Raw genomic sequence first — 13,819 nt, forward strand, 5'->3', positions numbered from 1 at the left:
ATGGCAGCGGGTTTCTTTTCCGCAGCGGCGGTGTGGGAGTTGAGTGCTGCCCCCAACCCTAGGCGGCGGCGGCGCTGGGCCACGCCGGGTGACGAGGCGGACGCGGATGAAGTCCCCGCTGTGCTGGTCCTGAGCCACTTCTCCCGGCCGCCGTTCCTGAGCTTCGGCAGCCTGCGTGTCGGCGCCTCCCGCACACGCCTCCTGGGCATCGACAACCCCAACGCAGAGGACACCGAGGTGGTCGTCGACCGCTTCCCGTCTTCTGACAAGGGCTTCAGCATCGAGCATCGCCGCTTTCTCGTGCAGGTACCGGGAGGGGCGCGGGGCTTCGGGGGTGCGGCAGAGAGGACTGGGCTGTGTGACACTCCAGGGGGCCTTAGCACGCTGCTGGGGGGGAGGGAGGGCCGAGGCCTGAGGGGTGATCCTGGTATGCAGCGTTATCCTCCGCCGGGAGAGTCACACATCACCTGGCCGCGTCCGGCCATAGAATGAGTTGGGGTGGGTTTGGTAGTGGGTACCCTGGGAGCTGCACCCCTGCCGTGGGCAGTGTCTGTGGGTGCTGTGCTTCTTGTTTCGTCTTTGCGTGAAAGCGGAAATGAAGGGGGAGCCTTAGGTGGTGGGGTGAGACCTCCCGGGGCTGGTGAGGGCTGTCACAGGCACAGAGGGGCTTTCGACAGGAAGGTGGTGGGGGAAAAGTAAAGTAAATATTCTCTGGGAATATGGTTTTAAAAACAGAGTCGGAAAAGTAAGAGGTGTTCAAAAATGATCCCTCAAAACGTTGGAGATGATTCGGTCAGGAAAAAGGCCAAAGGAGCTTCTGGAGGAGATAGTATTTCACTCTTCTGTATGGAAATATAGTGAAGAGCAAAGCAAGCTTAATCTAGGAATAAATATGCAGTTGCAGAGGAAATGTAAACCATGGCTAAGACAATCAATGCTGGGACTTTTTTAAGGACAATTTAAACAAAAAATCTCCAGAGCTTTCGTGAGAAACTCTGGAGATCCTTTGCATCAATGTGCTTATGAAAACAGACTGGAGTCTCACTGTGAAGTGTTTGAATGACAAGTTTTTATAGTAATTGAGTGCTAACCAATGTTGACCGGCTTTACTGTATAAACACATATTGAATTAATTTATATGTTTTCACTAAACACATCTGCCAGAGGAAGTGGTATTCCTAATTTGTGTGCTCAAGAAACTGGTTGTTTTCAAACTCTTTTCGATTTTTATCTGAGGTACAGCCATTCTTTGGTCTTTGTCTTGGTTTTACAGTGATGGAGTTTATGTTCTTCCTGGTAACCAGTACACTGCCGTGTTCTGTCTTTAATATGAGAATAATGCTGATAAGATCAGGAATAACTTCTTTACTGTAAGAGTGACAGAGCACTGGAACAGGTTGCCCAGGGGGATTGTGGAGTCTCCTAAGTTGGAGGTATTCAATGCCCGCCTGGACAAGTTCCTGTGTGATGTACTCTAGGTTACCCTGCTCTTGCATGGTGGTTGGACTAGATGATCTTTCGAGGTCCCTTCCAACCCTTGGGATTCTGTGATTCTGTGATAACACACCAGTGTTATGGTTGTTGCTCAGTAGTGCTTATCCTGATCAAGGACTTTGCAGTCTCTCATGCTCTGCCAGTGAGGAGGAGCATAAAGAAGCTCAGAGGGAGCAGAGACAGGACACCTGACATGAACTAACCAGAGGGATATTCCATACCACAGCACGTCATGCCCAGTATAAAAACTGGGAGGACTTGGCCAAGAGGGGGGGATTGCTGCTTCATCGTGGGCTGGGCATCAGTCAATGGGTGACGAGCACTTGTATTGTGCATCATTTGTATTTCTTGGGTTTTATTCTTCTTCCTATTTTTTCTTATTATTACAGTTGTTATGTTTTACTTCAGTTATTAAGCTGTTCTTACCTCAGCGTGTGGGTTTTACCTTTTTCTGATACTCCTCCCCATTCTATGGCTGGTGTGTGTGCATACGTTGTTGACTGCTGGGCTTAAACCATGACAGTCTGTCAGTATCTAGACCAGCAGAGCACCATAGGTTACTCCTAGGTAAAACCTATGTAACCACAGGTTACATAATCTTTACATAGATCATGCATAGCTCCATAGCTTCCTTGCTTATTTGCATTTTTGTTTGATGAACTTAGGTGTCAAATGTAGGTTATTTAAGTAAAAGAAATTTACACTTGTATTTAGATTCAGGTAAGCTCCTAAAATATAACCTCTGATTATTGATCTAACTGTAATTCTTACAAAATTACTTTAAAGGACTTACATGGTTAGTATATGCAAAAAGTTATTTCTTCTACTTACCTTTACTAAAATTTTGTGCTTTCTACTATGTTATCTCTACATGTGTTCTTGCTTGTTTTCCTTTATAGTTTCATTAAGAGGTATGTGCCCTTTATTAAGAAAACATTTTTGATAGAAATTTCTTAAACTTACATGATGGGAAATACTGACTTTTAAAAATTATTTTTCCATGTTGTCAGAATATGTGTTGCTTATCTCTACTGCTTCTAATTTGATTCAATTACTTTATCTTTCTTACATAAGTGTACCTAAGTACTAGATTTAATTGTTTCTTTTTCTCCAATAGTCAGGACAAAGAGTCTTTGCTTCTGTAACATGGACACCATTAGAAGAAGGAAAAGTCAGGGAACTGATAACTTTTGTTATTAATGGCATTGTAAAACATCAAGCTGTGCTCCTGGGTGTTGCTGAGCAGCCTCTGAAGAAAAAGGTGAGTGTATGTTTATTATGTGTCTTAATTCCATTACTTTGATATAGTTGACACAATACTGTTTTTATTAGTAAAACCTGGATTGGAAATAGATACTAGTGCATTGCAGTTTAGAGAATAAAACTAAAACATGACTCAAAAATCTTGAAAATAATTTGCAATTAGTTTTGGAATAAATACTCTTTTTATAATAGTTTAGACTTTTACTACACTAGTAACCTTCATTTCTGCACATGAAAGCATTTAGAAAGTCAGCATATTAACTTTCATTTGTGGTTCTTTTTCAGAGGAGTCTTTGGGATACTATAAAAAAGAAAAACTCTTCAGAAACAGCTGCTTCAACAAAAGTTAAAAGTACTTCGAAAGTTAAAAATATTAATAAAACCTTTCAAGTTTCTCAGAAAGTGGACAAACATAGAAGCCCACTTCAGCCATGTGAAAATCAGAACATCGTGGAAAATAGAACATCCCCAGGAAACGACTCGCTTGTTGGCTCAGAAAATAAATTGCCTATATCTCCTGTTGCACCAGTGCTAGAGGAACATTGTGATAATGCTTGCACACCACTTGCAATAAGAAGATCAACTACGTTCTTGGATATTGCTGCCACTGTGAATAATGAGTTAATGCGTGAAATGGACAGCTGTGATGTTAAGAAATTTGTTATTGATCATAATGAATTTGAAAATGCATGCAGTACTACTGGAGTAGCACAACTGCCAATTTCAAGCAATGAAGTAATTCTTAATCGTGTACTCCCATCAGTTTGCACTCCAGAACACTCAACATCCTTGCCTGTTCTATGTACAAGGAGGATTTTAAGTCCAGATTCTTTTGTAAATGACACTTATCAAGTGGATATAGATATAACAGAACAGCCTGTTCCAATTCTGTCACCTGATCAATTTGTGAAAGACGGTTTGTCAGATAAGCAATTAAAGACTCCTATACTCAAAGCAGCTGTAATATCTTCAACTACAGAGACTTATGTTATAAAGAAATACCCTCCCTCAAAATGGAAAAAAAATGGAGATGTAGAAACAAAACCACATGCTCATATAGAACACAACTTAAATGAAGTCTTGGAGATGCATAATGTTGAATCAAAGGTATCTAATTTTGACAAACCCAAAGAAAATCACTGCACTTTTTTTTCTACAGAGGAACTTCAGACTCACAATTCTTTGAGAGAACAACCAAAAAAGCGCCCAGTTCTTTCTGCTACTGTCATAAAAAATAAGCCTGATGTTGAAGAAAAAAGAAGGGAAACACACTGGCCTAAATCTAAAAAATGCCTTAATAAAGCAATAATGGGATGTGCTGATGTGCCTGTGCATACAAAAGCAGAAATATTTAACCAGCTTCCAGTTATAGGTCCTTTTTTGCCTGAACATAAATGTCACAATGACAAAGTAAATTTATCTCCTACTGGATCAACTTCTTTATGTCGTAAGAGGAAAAGTGATATGTATGTAGAAAATAGTAAAGTTACAGCTCCAGTGTATGTGGAAGAAGTGGAAAGAAAAAGAACCCTTATGTCTACTGCGGACAATAAAATGCATACCACTGTAAGACCATCAGCCTTCAAACCCTCAAACCGAGAGAGAGTAGGGCAGAGAAAGAAAGCTGGTGAGCAGTTTTTCTTTCATTTACCACTTTCCTGAAAGATACCTTTGATTATGGATTTTTTGGTAGCAAACTTGAACTGTCCAGCAACAGTCAGAAATATTTCATATCTAGTAGAATCATAGAATACCATGTTGGAAGAGTTGTCTGGTTCAAGCTTCCCAGGCAAAGCATGACCTCAACTAGATAGTCCAGCATGCTGTCCAGCTGAATCTTAAAGGTGTCTAACACTAGGGGAATCCACCACTTCCCCAGGAGATTATCCCAGTGGTTGATTATTCTCATTGTGAAAAGTTTTCTTCTTGTGTATAGTCAGAATTTCCCCAGGAGTAGCTTGTGCCCATGACCCCTTTCTTTCCCATGTGACTCCTTGTAAAAAAGGTGTCTTAAATCGTCTTTGTAGATACTCTTTGAGTACTGGAACATGTTGATAACATCTCCCCTGAGTCTTTTCATATCTCTGAAATTTGGGCCTTTTCAGTTTGTTAGATATTGTCTGTATTTTAAAAATTTGAAAGCCAATTTTAGTGATATATTTAGCTTAAAATTTACTTTACACTTTTGTAAACCTTGCTGATGACAATAACATAAAAAGTGTCTGACAATTCTCAAGCAGAGTTCTTGTAATTTAAATTTACTAATAACTTACTGCACAAGATTTGTCATATGTACACTTACTGTTGTGAATATTTGACTTCATTACTGTTGTCATGTTTTCAAATATGCAGTTCTCAAGTCTCATTCACTGCCTGCTTTTTACTGTCTAATTAACTTATCAGCCTTGTGTAGACCCTTCTGTCTTTACAGTTTGCCAATACTTTGCTGCTCAAAGGTCAGTAGTTGACTTCTTGTATTCAATGTATTTTATTGTGGGTTTTCTAAATGCTCCATTACCAAATATGCTCTGGAATGCAAAAAGAATGAGGGTCTGTAACTGAAAGATGCATTTAATTTGCAGAATCTCCACCCAGGTCCTAACAGGAAAAATTTATTATAGCTTTCAGATGAAAATAACATATGCTGCTTGCTTCAGTTCAAATGATTTGTTCTGTGATCTAGATTTTACTTGGGGCTTTCAGTAATGCTCTTTATTTTAGGCTTTCTAAGAAAAGTCTACATAAAAAAAACCCACACTATCAGCGTTACATGCTAACACTGCTAGTGTATAGCAAGAAGAGCTATGTTACCCAGCAGGTCATTTCTATTAGTTTGTATATTTCTGTATCAGTTAGAGTAAGGTTAGATGGACTGGACAAGGAAGTATTCTGGGAGCTCAAAATGACTTTGGTGTCTCTTAATCCTGGTTGTGAAACAGAAATGACAGCTTTGAGTTATGTTCTTATTGGCATTTTTTTCTTGAGAAATAAATCCTGTTATTTTAATTGTACAAACATTGTCTATAGGCTTCTCAAAAAGAACTCATATTTCACTAGTAAAATTTAACTTTGAAAAGCCAACCAGCAATTTAATCCTTCTGAGCTCCAGCTTTATTAAAAAATACCAGTATGTATTAAAAATTTATTAGAAGTGCAAGAAAGATTGGGATGACCACTTCTCTAGAAGTGAATGTTCTAATACTTGAAGCTAAGTATGAGGGTACAACTTGTAAAAGTCCTCCTACTGCTAATGATACTTCTTAGCTAGTGCCTTGATGCCTAAGCTAGCACAATTTGGGCTGCTCTGAAATGAATATCAATGCAGTATGACATCTAGCTGTGAGAAGAGATGAATCAAACCCTAAAATTCTTACCTTTTACCCCATATGTTTAAAGAATACACTTTCACATATTCTAATGAATGTTTTTACCAATTAGCTTAGTGTTTCTAGCCATATGATAATCAATTACAAATGATGTATTTCCTTAGTGTATGGAAAATCTGTGAGGTGCAATAGAGCTTATTTATTCAACTATTTTCCCCTTTTATTTGTCATCAAACTGATTTGCTTAACTTTTTCCATCAATGGGAGATTACAGGTATTTTGCATGGGTTTATGGGGAATTACTCTAGTTCTGTATTTTATAAGTTATATAAACTTTAATACATTAACTTTCATTGACATATTTGTTGTTGATATTTGTGTGTGAATGCTTATAGGGTCTTCACTTCAAAAAGCATCTAGAACTACCAACAGAATTAGTAAACCCATCCCTGGATTGGCTCAGTCTCACCTGACATTTGTGAAACCACTGAAAACAGGTAAGCTGACTACTGCCATTTAGTAAAACAGTATACACTGAACTGAGCATCACAACTGTTGTACTGCTAGTGATTGGCAAGACCAACTGGTTAGAGCTGAGATGAAACAAGACTGTACCTACAATGACTCAACATCTAGTAGAAAAATACATGTAGTCTTTCGTGTTCCATTTTGACTACTCATAAGAAAAGTGGTTGAAACACATTGGCCAGCTGAAGGTACATGTTACTTTCTTCCAGTTTTGCTTGTAAATGTAAAATCTACCTTTTTTACAAACATACTCATAGAGAGTGTTCTAAGCTGACTGATGGTTATCAGTGAAATGCCTCTGATATCTGATAACATTTTAATACAACAGAATACCTGAGAAAACTTTTTACCAAAAGAATGCTAATTTTGCAGAGCTAATAATACTAATTTGATATGATCAGAAAAAAATATCTACAAAATGGTTCTTCCTGGATGTAATCCAACTCAACTTTTTTGCCACAAGATGTGCATAACAAATGTCCTGGGTTCTAAAAAATTTGTATTTGTTCTAGTGCTTTAGTAACTTAATTCATGTTTTGTGGCTGAAATTTATTTAGCAGTGGCTGATCTGAAGTTACTAACAATTCTAACAGTCTCCTTTTTTTTGTGCTATAAACTAAATGGAGTGTAAAATGTCTGTCCTTACCACAATGAAATGTATATTGGTTATCAAACATTTAAAGAACTGCAGAGGACTTTTCTTTCCTTTCCTTTTTATTTTTTTTAAGCCATCCCTAGGCATCCAATGCCTTTTGCTGCTAAAAACATGTTTTATGATGAGCGTTGGAAGGAGAAGCAGCAACGGGGTTTCACCTGGTGGTTGAATTTTGTACTTACCCCTGATGACTTCAGTGTAAAAACAAACGCCTCACAAGGTAAGGGTACAAAAATTTTCACTTTGTCTTTTGATGTTCTTGCACGTTATATAACATGCTTTATTAGCATTAATGAGTAGTACTAACTTGTCACTTTTGTTTCTGTAACAATAAGCTCTAAGGTAAGAGCTTTTTGGATTTTTTTTGATGTATCACCTGTGTTTCACTTTTCAGTGTTTGACTTAATACAGTGATAATCATAATCCAAATGTTTGTTAATGTGTCTCAGTGCAGTTAAGCTAGAAAATATGGAATATGCTAAACCAAAAGCAGTTCTTACACGGGTCACAGTGCTGTCCATCTCAGCAGAATTTTATAATCATCTAAGCCTTTTCAGAGTCATATTTACCTCTCACTTGCTCACACCAAGCGCAGCATACTATACACCTGAATGTCCTCAAACAAGAAATACACACTGGAACATGTGGTGGTGACACTCCTCAGTGTATGAGTGTTGAATCCCCACCTACTGAAAAACATTATAGTTGTCACCTTATTAAAATGACAGTGTAATGTACTTCGACAATCTTCAGCTTTCTAAAAACCTGAAGATAGTACAATCGATCTTAAAATTGCATTCCTAGCTCTACTTGCTTATGAAATAAGCATTGTTATATTAAATATTTGACTAATATACATATATATGACAATATATGTTCAGTACAACCGCTGATAAGCTTCCTGAGGTATAAAATCATTAGTCAGAAGGCAGCTAGCAAAATGTGAATTTAGAGAGAAAAAAGTAAGGTGGGAAAAGTTACCTTTATTTGAGATATAAATGCATAATTTTTGTGTGCTTTTTAAGCAGTAAATGCAGCTGCTCTTATCTTGGGAGAAGAGAACCATCATAAAACCAGCATGCCTAAAGCACCAACAAAAGATGAAGCATCTCTAAAAGCTTATATGGCTCGTCGTAAGCTGAATAAGTTACGGTGTGATGCTTGCCGTTTGTTTACATCTGAAACAATGGTTAAAGCTATTAAGAAGCTGGAAGTTGAAATTGAAAGTAGACGTTTGCTAGTTCGTAGAGACAGACACCTCTGGAAAGACGTAGGTAAGAATACTAAAACTTTACATCCTCTCTTTTCTTGTAAATAGATAAAGAGTATTTACAGACTAAGTTGATTTAATTTAAAATTAGTTGATAGAAATTTTTGCTGTAATACGAAATGCTTGCTGGAGGTAATACATAATACTGTCTTGCAGGAGAGAGGCAGAAAGTTGTCAACTGGCTTTTATCTTACAATCCTTTGTGGCTGCGTATAGGCCTGGAGGTAAGTGCAGAATTGATGGGATATAATTAAATTTTAAAGACATCTAGCATTTTTTTAGTAGGAGATGTTTTGGGTTTCTTTGTATTTTCTGTTTTACTAAATGAGATAAGTTTAATTTAGTTATAGCATATTTACATCTGTTTTAATACAACAGACTTGCTTTAAGAAATGTTTAGCTTATTAGAAAAGAAAGTATTTAATCAAGGAAAATGGAAATTGTCTCCCTGGCCAATAATGGAAAAGCAGATTCCCATTAGTTTCACTTTTTACCAAACTGGAGAAAAATGTGATTGTCTTAAAGAAGTACCTGCTTGATTCATGAGATGCAGATTATTGTACATGTTTTGAAATGAGACTGTTTCTTCTGGACTTTCCTTTGGTTTTATCCTTCAGTGACTGATTTGAAAAACTGGTTGCTTTTTAGAGACTGTTTATTACTTTGGAATTTCAGTAATGTATGATGTTATTTAAAAAAACTACTTCACCTGTATTTGAGGTAATTTTTAATGGTTTTGATTTCCCCCCCTTTCATATTAGACTATTTATGGAGAACTGATAGCTTTGGAGAGTAATGGTGATGTTACAGGTTTAGCAATATTTATCCTTAATCGCTTGCTTTGGAACCCTGACATTGCAGCTGAATACAGACATCCCACTGTGCCTCACCTTTTCAGAGAAGGTAAGTACTGTTTCCCCAAATTAGGTTATTTTTAGCACTTAATTTTTAAAATGGCATTTAATGGGTTCTACCTTTTTAGGTCATGAAGAAGCTTTGTCAAAATTCACACTAAAGAAATTGCTGCTATTAGTTTGCTTTCTGGATTGTGCCAAACAGTCCAGAATTATTGACCATGATCCTTGCCTCTTTTGTAAGGATGCAGAGTTCAAGGTAAGAGACTTATGATTTGCTGTCTCCCTCCAACATTGTCGTAAGATTCAATGTAGAATTCATGTTTATTTTTTAATCTGTGCACTTTTCTTTAACAAGTCTTGTCTGTTCATCCATTTGCATGAGCTTTCTCAATATACCATCTCATGGTCATATAAAGGAAATTCCAAGAAAATTGAGGTGTTGGTCTTGTAGAAATGACTTTGTTTTCTTGTGTTATCAGGTTTTTCTCTCTAAGGTTAAGCTTCTGCATTACGTTCAGATAACACTCCAGCATGCTGCAGCTGATCTTAAACTGCAAGTCAGATTGATAGGATTTTCTGTTGGAGGTTTTTTTCTGTTACTTTGTTGTGATAAGAAGATTATACAACATCTGTTGTACAAAGGTTTTGATTAACAAATATGTTCAAATAAAACCACTTTTCTTAGGTTTGTAATATATTGACAAGCAGACTGAGAAAAACATATTCCTGAATTTGGTAGTGTTTTCAATGGCATGGTAGCCAGGTACGATGAAAGTTAAAGCTGTGTGAACTAGCTCAAAATAAATTAAAACAAAATAATTTACCATTTTAAGTATTAGCCAAGGAAACATTGAGTTTGATTTGGGAGACAAGGGATGAAAATTGTATTCTGCTTGATGAATATTGTAGTGTTAAGATTATTTTCCTTTTGATTTTTTTTTTTTTTTTTCAATTTCTTTTAGGCTAGCAAAGACCTTCTACTTGCATTTTCTCGGGACTTCCTGAGTGGTGAAGGTGACCTTTCCCGCCATCTTGGTTTCTTAGGACTACCCGTCAGACATATTCAAACTCCACTTGATGAATTTGATTTTGCTGTAACGAATCTAGCTGTGGACTTACAATGTGGCATTCGTCTTGTGTACGTTGATACAGAATTACTTTGAAGTATTTATTTTCTTCTATAAGATACTTAATATGATCATTAAACTATTAAATTCCCTTTTTAGGAGAACAATGGAACTTCTCACCAAAAACTGGGATCTTTCAAAACAACTGAGAGTTCCTGCAATAAGTCGCCTACAGAAGATGCATAATGTTGACATTGTTCTTAATGTCCTGAAAGAGAGAGGCATTCACTTAAAAGATGAAAGTGGTAAGGCCTAGAAAGCAGGGTTACTCGAAATGCAATGGAGTAGTGCACAATTTAATTTCCTGTTTTATTTAATAGGTGCTTCAATTGGCTCCAGGGATATTGTGGATAGACACAGAGAACGAACATTGGCACTCTTGTGGAAAATTGTTTTTGCCTTCCAGGTACTATTCAATTACTTAGACTGGTGTTTTTACTTGTAAAAAAACAAACAGATTTTCAGGAATATTTGTTGTCTGTGAAAGCATGTGACATTTAAGTTCAGACTGAAATGATCTGTTTTGAAGTGCCATGAAAGCTCTACCTAATCAACTAACTGTGGCCTAACAATTCAGATTCAGTAACATTTTAACTGTGCTTTTTCTTATATATATACATACAAGTTTTTGGAAAACTTTTAGTTTATGCTGTATGCCAACAGAATTGATAGTGAAAAGTAAAATAATGTTGGTCTCAAAATGGTAAGTAAGACTAAAATGGTTAGTAAGAGCTGGTAAGAGCTCTTAGGCTCTGGTAAGAGCTCTTACTTACCAGCAAGAGCTGGTAAGCTCTTAGGACTACCTGTCAGACATATTAAAACTCCACTTGATTAATTTGATTTTGCCGTAACAAATCTGGCTGTGGAGCCAGTAAGCTCTTACTAACTGAAAAGGCTGTTTTGGAGTTGCACTGACAAGCAACTATAAAGTAAGCTCTGAAGCTATAGCTCTTCTAGTTTGTTTTTTTTTTTTTTTGTTTGTTTGTTTGCCTGAAAGTTAATTTGAAGAAACATTCTTGAAACAAGAATGAAAATTTCTTGGGCATTACTGTAATGGTATTTCAAAGCCAGTGGAAAAAAAAATAGTAGAGGAAGCAAAGTAGTTTCTTGAGACTGTTCTAAGTGTTAACTTGAGTTCAGTAGTCTTTTGAAAATATGTATCCAGCCAATAAATCCAGAAAGAACTTCTGGATGAAAGGTAAAATAACTTACTAGTTGAGGTGGAATAACTTACTAAAATAAATATACTAAAATACTGTAAATACTATAAATACTATTAAATACTATAAATACTAAAATACTATAAATTTACTAAAATAAATTTACTAAAATAAACTTACTAGTTGAGGTGGAACTAGTTGAGTGGAATTGACCACTAAGTAGTTGGAAGTGTAAGTACAGTTAACTATATCTAAAGCAAGAATTTCAAAGACTATAGCTGCAGAGCTGTCAGCCAGAAGAACGTAATAAAAAATAAATGTAACTGTCTTCTTAACTACTGTTATGGTATTGAGAAGCTACCTTCATTCAGTTGATTCTCCTGATGCACATGTCACAGTTCCATTGATTTTAATTGAAGAAATAATTTCAGGGAGCAGTGAGTTTATCCAAGCCCTGTGTATATGCTACTGGTTCTCCAAATCTCACATTATCACGCCAGCTCAAGTCCTCTTGGAGTCCCATAAATGATGAGTGGTGGTACATGGACTCAGTAGAAATGCAAATGAGACTCTGAAACTCTTTTTCCTCTGAAAAGATGGTGAAATTACACAGGTTCCAGGGAATTTCCCTTTTTAACCCAACTATTATAACTGTTTTACATAGGATAGTGAAAATGTGGGTTTAGATTTTTTTAATTTAAAGCAGTTAGTAGTGGATGCTGCCATCTATTCTGTAAAGTCCCAGTTATGATTCAGTGTGGCAGGTACCACTAAGTAGTGAAAGTAGGCTCTCTTTAAAATGCCATAATTAAAGCCTCTGTATCCAGCTGCAATGATGCATAATGCGTCAGACTGTTGGTGACATAAAATCTTTTTTTTTTCTTCCTAATAGGTGGATGTATTTCTTAATGTAGAACATTTAAAAGAAGAAATTGAATTTTTAAGGAGCACACACAAGAGGAAAACACAATTAATTGCTCTCAAGACTTCTCCAAATTCTTATAGAGTACAAGAAGATAGTAGTAATTTCTCACTTCAGAATTATAGTGAAAATGTAAAGCTTCTGATGGCATGGGTTAATGCTGTTTGTGGATTTTATAATATCAAGGTAAATAGTTTTATGCGTTTTTTGGCAAATGCATCCGTTGCTGTCATAAGAATGGTTATTCCTTATAGAGTAGAATTCTTCCAATTATCATATATATAATAGCATTGAATAGTAATTAGTCTTAAATACCCTTCTGGATTTTTTAATCTGGTTTGAAATAACTATGTGGGTTTAGCTGCAGCTTTCTTTTTAATCAAGTTTGAGCAAAAGAATCTCCCCTTCCAGTTAGTGTTACGCATAGAAGTGCCTTTTAAAAATTGAACATTTTTTCCTGGAATATGCTGAGTTGGTTTTGTTTGGGGTGAGGGTTTGGTGTTTGCTATTTTTTTTTCTGGGGGGTGGGGGGACGGGATGGGGCAGGAGAGGGAGGTGGTGGTGGCTGTTTGTTTTGGGTTTTTTTGTTGTTGTTTAACGAGCATTCATCCTAAAAATATTTGTGCGTAAAACTTTGTTTGTAGGAACTGCAAGAATTAAACTGTGAGAATTAATATTTGGCATAAGGGAAATTCCTCTCCTTAAAGAGTAAAAAAAAATTCAATGAACTTGTATCTTATTGTGTTTTATTTAACAGGTGGAAAATTTCACAGTGTGTTTCTCAGATGGTAGAGTATTATGTCATTTGATTCATCATTATCATCCGTGTTACGTGCCTTTGGAAGCTGTGTGCCAACGTACAACCCAAACAGTAGAATGCTCAAGAACTCGTACAGTGGGACTAAATTCTTCTCCATCATCCTCTTCAGACTCTGATACCTCTCTAAATGTTACAGAAGGAATGTTTGACCGAAGTGAGTTTTTTGATGTATAGAAGTTCATTTTAAGCCTGTTTCTTTTATACGCAATTTGGTTTCATAAATGTTTTCTCTTTGCAAATCTGTAACTGCCTCAGCCCTGTACAAGGAACTCTTGAACAATGAAAGGAAAAACTTTCAGCTGATCAATGCTGCAGTATCTGACCTAGGTGGAATACCAGCAATGATTCATCACTCAGACATGTCAAATACAATTCCTGATGAGAAGGTAAAATGTCT

General features: G+C 36.6%; 1 protein-coding gene across 1 annotated transcript in view; it reads left to right on the plus strand.

The window, feature by feature from the left end:
• The window catches only part of ASPM (assembly factor for spindle microtubules), a 30,159-nt gene continuing 16,340 nt past the window's right edge, over nt 1-13,819 (plus strand). Inside the window, 15 exon segments of the mRNA XM_031054759.2 lie at nt 1-306; nt 2,612-2,755; nt 3,043-4,384; nt 6,479-6,580; nt 7,340-7,486; nt 8,295-8,540; nt 8,693-8,760; nt 9,298-9,439; nt 9,519-9,649; nt 10,356-10,531; nt 10,620-10,765; nt 10,841-10,926; nt 12,573-12,788; nt 13,360-13,573; nt 13,660-13,808. Coding sequence (XP_030910619.2) covers nt 1-306; nt 2,612-2,755; nt 3,043-4,384; nt 6,479-6,580; nt 7,340-7,486; nt 8,295-8,540; nt 8,693-8,760; nt 9,298-9,439; nt 9,519-9,649; nt 10,356-10,531; nt 10,620-10,765; nt 10,841-10,926; nt 12,573-12,788; nt 13,360-13,573; nt 13,660-13,808 — 3,615 coding nt within the window.

The sequence above is a fragment of the Melopsittacus undulatus genome, chromosome 6 (genome assembly GCF_012275295.1).
Source record: "Melopsittacus undulatus isolate bMelUnd1 chromosome 6, bMelUnd1.mat.Z, whole genome shotgun sequence".
Classification (NCBI taxonomy): domain Eukaryota; kingdom Metazoa; phylum Chordata; class Aves; order Psittaciformes; family Psittaculidae; genus Melopsittacus; species Melopsittacus undulatus.